Genomic DNA, 7,868 nt, shown 5'->3' with positions numbered 1-7,868 from the left:
AACCGGCAGTGGCAAAGAAGCCGACGCCAACTTTATGGACGGCGGACCTGTTCATCGGTTGCACACGCTAGGCCGACATGCCCTCGGTTACCCGCGCGGCAGACATCACTGCTTCCGCCCTCGAGCAGGGCCTTGGACGCGGCCCGCATCTATCAGGGCATGCTGTCGACCCACGTCCATGTGACGCCGATGGTGCGACACGTATGCGAAGGGGGAATGAAGAAGGACGGGAAGAGCCCACTAGCCGCTCGCTCCCGGTTCAACGGCAGGCCGGCTTGTCCGAGACGGCGCGGATTCAGCCTTATGCCTTGCGAAGGGTGGTGGGCTTCGGTTTCACGCAGATGATCGCCGATGTGTGTGTGGAGGCGCGGAGCGCTGAAGAAACAGCGTCTGATTACCATCGCTGTCTCTCTCTCTCTATTTGCTCTCCGTTCTCCCGCCCGCCAGCCGCTGTCTCTCTCATTATCCTTCCCTCCCCTCCCCCTCCGCTCTTCACACGGTAATTTCGCTCCGACGTGTGAGCGCTCGTGTACGAATGGATATCGAAGGGTTGTTGCAAGTGGCCGTGTTTGTGTGTGTGTGCGCGCAGCGGAAGGCAGGGCGCTGACTTCGTCGGCACTGATGTATGCACCTACTCGGCTTCTTTCTCGCCCTTTTCTGTAGTGCCGCGCACACTCTTGGCTGACGCTCGAGATCTCTTTTTTCCTCCGCTTTACCTCCTCATGTGCTCTGCTCGTGTGTGTCGCGGTGCCTGCGCCGCCGCTTCGGATTGTCGGTGCCCCTGCCCAAGTTCGCATCGTTTGTGCCATCGAGCCCTCCTGTGCAGCGAGCCGTGGGTACCTTGAGCGCGTTTCTGAGCGCCCTGTAGCGCTATGAAAGCGTTGCCAACGTGGGCACGGCGCACGCGTATCGATGGTACCGACAGCCATGAGGAGAGAGGCAGGGCTCAAGAAAAAATGTGCGCACTCGATCGAAACTGGCAACTTTCCTGCGTGGGGAGGCGTTCGAGAGCAGCCCGCGACGAAAGGACTGAACAACGTGAGGTGCCAGAACACCTCGTCGAGTGCTTGCAGGTGCTGTTCTCATTTTTGTTCGTCTTTTCGTCTGCGCCGGCGCGTGGGTGGTGTGCACTTGAGGGGTGGTACCTGAGTGGTCGTGCAGGCCCCCTCCCCCTACACTCCACCACCACCATCCTCCAGTCTTCCAGCCTGCCTTTACGACTTTTTTCTTCAGATACCTCACCTCCGCACCTTGGCCGGCCACGATGAATCTGTGCGCCTGTGTGTGTGGGTGAGGGTAGTGGGGTACAAGAGTCACAATCCGATGGCCGCTCGCCTGACGCACTCTCATCCTTTCCACCCCTCACGGAAGCGCAGCAGTGAGCGGAAGTGGGAGGAGGAGCAAGTAAGGCAAGTCTCCTGCCTCTGCATATTGTTTCCATGATGTGTGGCGGAGGGAGGAGTGGTCGAGTAACGTGTGTATACGCCCTCTCTGCTCCTGTCCCGTTTGCCCCTCGTTGCGGCCCCCCTCCCCGTACGTATGCCTGCGTCTGTATGAACGCGCGTCGGACCACCTACGCGTGTGGGCGGGGCGCGCAAAGAAGGTGCGCGAAAAGCCAACGAGATCCGCGCACGTTTCTTTTTTTTTTGCTTGTTTTGTGCGCCTCGCACCACTGCTGCCCACAACCTCTTGGCCGGCATGGCCTTTTGCCTGCCTCCGCGAGGAGGAGCACCTGCGCCTTTTCCGAGGGTTAGAGTGTGCACGGGCGGGGAACCGAAATGTAGCACACCGTATCCCGTGCGAGGCAAAGGCAGTTAGGCCGTCTCACTCCTGGGGGCGCAGGAATCAGGTGCGTGAAGCATCGATCCTGTCTTTTGGGCGTCATCGGCATCCATGACAGCTCATGCAGTGAATACTCCTTTTCCCACACCTCCCCGTCGCCCGGCACCTCCCTCCCATTCTCGGTGCCTCGACTGGTCATTGGGTACCTAGTCACTACAGCTGCCGTACGCACAGAACGCGCATGCGTAAGCCGGCGCCCAAGCCCGGATCACTTCCACGCAAGCCTTTCCGAACACTGACTGACCCCCCTCCCCAACTTCCGCAGCGCTGTGCAGCGTCACACATATTCACGCCTCCGTTTCAGCAGACACACGCTTTCCGCTCACGGAGCTGACCCGAATAACCTCTCGCGCTTCACATACCTGCATCACCATGGCCAGCGGGGAAACAAACCCCCTCAATGTGCAGTATGGTGAGTTCCCTGGCAATCAGGTCCACGAGGATTCTCTCGACCTACGCTCCGAGTTTGACATGGAAGTAGCGCAGGGATACGACGCGAAATGCGTGCGGGGGGTGGAGGACGTCTCCTCCGCCGAGGCGCCGGACCCATACGACTTCTCGCGGTACGACCCGAGGCGCCAGATCGAGTTGCAGGACAAGATCCGCGCTGATCGCGTGGCCCGCCGCCTCGTCCCCGCGAATGTGCTCCAGAAGTACTTCGACTACTTGGTGCCCTACGGCGGCCTGGTTTCCACGGGCCTCAACCTGGCCAGCTCCTCCATTGGTGCCGGCATTATTGCGCTGCCCTACGCCTTCAACGCCTCTGGTCTTGTTATGGCCATCATCTACATGTTCATGATTGCCTACCTCACCATCTACTCCTACTACCTGCTGGGCCAGGCGGGCACCAAGACTGGTCTGCGCAACTACGAGCAGATCGTACGCACGCTCCTCGGCCCTGGCGCGGACTACTTCCTCGCCTTCTGCATGTGGTTTCTCAGTTTTGGCGGGGAGGTGTCGTACGTCATCTCCGTGAAGGATGTGCTGACGGCCTTCCTCGAGGACGCGGACAACACGCCGGCGTTCTTGCTGAACATCTGGGGCCAGCGCCTCCTCACCTTCCTCGTGTGGCTCGTGGCCATGCTGCCGCTGTGCCTGCCGAAGGAGATCAACTCGCTGCGCTACTTCTCCTGCGTCGCGATTGTGTTCATAGTGTATTTTGTGATTGCGATGGTAGTGCACAGCGCGCAGAACGGCCTGCGCGCGGATCCGCGCCCGGAGATCAGGATGTTCACGACGGGCAACACCGCCGTTTCTGGGATGTCCACGTTCATCTTCGCCTTCCTATCGCAGCTGAACGCGTATGAAAGTTATGAAGAAATGAGCAACCCCACGCCGCTGCGCCTCACGCTGGGTGCCACCATCTCTGTGGGCATCGTGTTTGTGTTGTACTTCCTCGCCGGCCTCTTTGGCTACCTTGACTTCGGCGCCGAGATGACCGGCTCCGCGCTGAAGAAGTACAATCCGGTGAAGGACGTCATGATGGGCGTCGGATACGTGGGTATCCTGTTCAAGCTGTGCGTTGGGTTCGGTCTGCACATGATCCCGGTTCGTGATGCCATCTACCACTGCGTCCGCGTGGACGTGCACACGTTTGCGTGGTGGAAGAACGCGTGCGTGTGCGCCTTCATGGCGCTGCTGTCGCTCGTGGCTGGTCTGTTCATCCCGAGCATCAACGTCGTCTTCGGCCTCGTTGGCGGCTTCTCTGGCGGCTTCATCGGCTTTATCTACCCCTCCTTCATGGTCATGTACTCCGGCAACTGGTCGCTGTCGTCGGTTGGGTGGTTCCACTACCTGTCCACGTACTTTTTGCTGATTGTCGGCGTCGTTGGCGTCGTGTGGGGCACGGCCAGCTCCATCTATGGCGAGATTTAACCTTTTTTTCTTTGTTAACGGTCAATAGGCTAATGGAGTGAAACCGTCGACGCTCGATGGTAAAGAAGATGTGGAGAGAAGTGCGTCGTGTCTTCTCATCGATTGCCGGCCGGGAGGGTCGTTTTGAATGTCGCTCTCTCCCTTCTTTGTTGCTCCTTGCCATGAGTTTATCCTCAGCTAGCGTGGCTGTGCTCGTCGTTCGTGTGTGTTTTCTTTCTTTTCATTGTTTTCCTTCTCTGATCTCTCGCGGTGCTGCAGGGAGAGCCTGGTGTACCTGTCGCACAGCCGAATGGATGTGTGCGTGGGTGCTCGCCGGCTGGTCTGCTGTGAAACCGAGGTATGACTGCTGCATGCGCCCGTTTATGTTCGGTGGTGTTTCTTCGTGTTCTGGTTCGTGTTTTCGTTTGGTTTTGTGCGGAAGGAGTTCGTCGTTTTTTTTTTCAGTCGCTGTAGCGCCCGGACCTCCTTTCATCGGGAAGAAGGAGGACGCAACGGATGAAAAGGGGAGGCGCGTGGCACTGAAAAATGCCCGTGTGTCTAGCACTGTACTTGTCTGTCGACATCAACGAGTGACGGCGGCTATCATCGTGGTGCTGCAGACCTTATTGCTTTTGTAATTTGAGTGGTCGTGTCTGTGCTGTCACTGCCGATCGGGCATGTCGCCATCGGACGCTGTTCACCTCCCTCCTCATCTCTCATTTCACTTTTTTTTTAAATTTTCTCATGTATTTGGTTTCCGTTTTTTTTTTCTACCCACAGGTTCTGCGGGCGGCCTCTCTGTTACGTTCTACTTCGGGCCTCTTCCGCACGTCTTCACCTTCTTTGTTTTGTTTCTCCTTCCCGGGTTCATGTCTCGACGGCCTCCTCGTCTGAGCGCGGTTGTGGGATGTGTGGTGTACGTGTTGTCCACGAAGGTGCTTCGGCCAACATCTTCGACGGGGATGTCGACATGCATCGGCACAGCTCTGCTCAACATAGCCGCCTACGGAGTGGGAGAATGCGTAGAAGGCTTGTCTTCCTCTCCCACCAGACCTCAGTCGTGAGGAAATCGACCGCTATCGGGACGCCGCTGTTAACGACGGCCGTACAGGGTCGGTTTGTGCACGTTTCAGTGCATGCTTATGGATGCGCGCCTGCACGCAACGTCTCTCCGCACGTGTCCCAAGCCGCCAATGTGCATCCCTGCATTCAGGCGCGCACAGTCCAGCGTTTTTACGATGAAGCGGCGAACTTCCGGAGGAGCATCCGTGGGCTATGCGGCACGCACCTTTCCTCAGACGCGCGAAGCGATTCGAGACACACCTCCATTGGACGCACTCCTAAGAGTGCGTCTGTGTTGTGGATGGCGAGGTAGACGCAAGCGAAGGCAGCAGCTGCGGAAGTCTTGTTGTTTACTCCTAATCCGCGCTTTCTGCTGTTGCTGCGTCCCACCCAGTCCCCATCGACGGTATCCGTGAGCATGTGCACGACGGCTTTGTTGGGCGTCACCTCTGACACAGCCCACCTGCGCGTACATGCTGCTGTTTTTTTCTCTGAAATGCCGCCTAAAAAGGAGCGAAACCACAAGATCAACGTGAGTGTCTCCCGCATCCAAGCGTACGGCGGCCTGCTGGCCAGAAGGGCAGCACGCTCATTGGTGCCTCTCTCTTCTTTTTGTTTCTCTGTTCTTCACTGCCTTTCCCCCTCCACAGCCCACGCTGAGCGCACGGCACGGGTGAATGGTGTGTGCGTGTGGGCAGGGGAAGGAGTGGAGGCGAGAGAAGGGCATCGCCACGCCATGAAGTACCACCCAAAAAAAAAAGAGCGGAAAGCGCAAACAAAAAAAAAGAAAGCATGTAATCTCCCTGGTCTGCCTCCCCTCCTCCTCCCTTTCTTCTCTCTTTTTCTACCTTCTTCCGCTGTCTTTTCTTTTTCTGTCCTCGTAAGTGTGTTCCCTCCCCTCTCCGCTCGGTGACCCACAGACCGGAAAGCACCGCGCAGTTGATAACAGCTGCTTCGGTTTTGCTCGTCCTCTGTCTCGCTGCCTTCTTCCTTTTCTCGCGCTCTTTTTATCTGATTTTCGTTTTGATTTTGATGGTTGTTGTCTTTTGCCTTTTCTCCGCCCTGACGATGCCGACCACTTCACGGCGGTACCAGGGTCCGCTACCCCACTCTGCGGGGAACTCAAGAGCCTGTACGGCCTCACAGGCTCTTGGTGTCGGCGGACAGGACTGGGCTGGCGCTGCGCGGAAGAGACTCGCAGACACGACCACGTGAGTGCCATCTCACTGCGAGTTCTGTCGACTATTCAAAACGTGTATAGCTTCCACCCGCTGCCTTTCGGCTTTTGAGGCGTTGCGGCGATATCGAGCTTAGTCCTTGGCCTGGCCTGCGCTGTATGCAGTTGGATCGCCGTTTGCTAAAACCACGCCAAACGGTGCTGGCCATCCGGGGCCGACACAGCCGTCGTGCAGCAGAGGTAGAAGAGCTGTGGTTGTGGACGCGTCTATGTGTTGGTGTGTTCGTGGTAGAAGGACACACGCTGGCGAAAACAGGATGTGAACAAGCGTGCTGGCTTTTCGTTTGTGGTTTTTTGTTCTGTTCCCTCTTACTACTTAGTCTGCGCTCCTTTCGGCTGTGCCTCTTGTCCGACATCCGGCCCATTGTTCTCTTCTGCCTCGTTCTTCCTCTCTCGCAGTTTCTCTGCCACGCGACGGCCACTCAAGCATGTCGACACCACTGCAGAAGAAGTGCGGGATGTGCTGAAGGAGCACGAAGGAAGTAAACGAAAGGAAGAACGAAGGTGAGCGAGTGGATGCGTCTGCCGGCGTAAGTGGACGAAGAAGAAGATCGCCAAAACTCTGCCGCCCCAGGACCGGCGATAACGTGCAGGACTGGAGAGCGCGGGGCTTTTCGGACACAACACCCGTTAAGGCCCGCTTATCCTCTTGCACCTTCTTTCCTTTAACGTGTTGGGCGGTGAGGAGCACCTCATAATGCCTCACTGTGCCGTAGTCTTTTTATGGCGGCGACTATACCCTTCTGAGCGAGATGTGCTCCGCCTAACGAAAGAAACGATCCACCATGGCACGGCGTAAACGGAATCGCATCCGCGTCAGACGTGCCTACCCCTGCGTCGTTCGGCGGCCCAACAAACTCGTGTCTTTGTTGTGCTTCACCCACCTCAGTCACCGGTAGGTGCGAGATAACGGACCGCAGATGCATCTCGGCACGTGCGCAGCAGTCTTTACCCACGCACGGCCCTCCCTGATACTCCCGTGGCTCATATCCAGCGAGCGCCAAACAGCATGGCCTCTCTTTCCACCTGCGCACAATCGCCTCCTCTTTTTCCGTGGTTTCGGTGCAGCTTTCTTGATGGCATGATTCGATGCTACTAATATACTCATGGACGCCGCGGCAAGAAGCTGCGGGCCCCGTGCTTGCAGCGACCGCGCTGAGTGCGAAACGATGGTGCGGGGACGTGGCCTGCGGCGAGTACAACCGGGCCACTCACGACACGTACAAACAAGCGCGGCTCTTACTACGGACTCGCTCCTCCTCCTCATGGCACTCTCACGCGGGCCCTCTAAGTGTGGTAGATGGCATCTGGAGCCACTGGCCCGTCGCGTGCGCCTCGCATTTTAGTTTTATCTGTGACCGTGGCGCGTCGGAATAAAAGGACGAGGCGGACAGGCTTGCCGAACCGGCAGTGGCAAAGAAGCCGACGCCAACTTTATGGACGGCGGACCTGTTCATCGGTTGCACACGCTAGGCCGACATGCCCTCGGTTACCCGCGCGGCAGACATCACTGCTTCCGCCCTCGAGCAGGGCCTTGGACGCGGCCCGCATCTATCAGGGCATGCTGTCGACCCACGTCCATGTGACGCCGATGGTGCGACACGTATGCGAAGGGGGAATGAAGAAGGACGGGGAAGAGCCACTAGCCGCTCGCTCCCGGGTCACGGCAGGCCGGCTTGTCGAGACGGCGCGGATCAGCCTTATGCTTGCGAAGGGTGGTGGGGCTTCGGTTTCACGCAGATGATCGCGATTGTNTTTGTGGAGGGCCGAACCCTAAAGAACAGCGTCTGATTACATCGCTGGCTCTCTCTCTCTATTGCTCTCCGTCTCCGCCCGCAGCCGCTGTCTCTCTCATATCCTTTCCTCCCTTCCC

At 57.9% G+C, this 7,868-nt stretch overlaps 1 protein-coding gene across 1 annotated transcript; it reads left to right on the top strand.

Annotated features, from left to right (window-relative positions):
• Window positions 1–2,313: 2,313 nt before the first annotated feature.
• On the top strand, window positions 2,314–3,717 carry AAT1.1 (putative amino acid transporter aATP11; the record flags this gene model as incomplete). The annotated part of the gene is made up of 1 exon (XM_001467331.2): window positions 2,314–3,717. One exon carries the CDS (start codon window positions 2,314–2,316, stop codon window positions 3,715–3,717), a length of 1,404 nt encoding a protein of 467 aa, XP_001467368.1.
• Between the last annotated feature and the right edge of the window lie 4,151 nt (window positions 3,718–7,868).

Source organism: Leishmania infantum, chromosome 31 (genome assembly GCF_000002875.2).
Source record: "Leishmania infantum JPCM5 genome chromosome 31".
Taxonomy (NCBI): Eukaryota; Euglenozoa; class Kinetoplastea; order Trypanosomatida; family Trypanosomatidae; genus Leishmania; species Leishmania infantum.
Note: the sequence above shows the minus strand (reverse complement) of the source record. Positions and strands in the feature narration are given on the sequence as shown.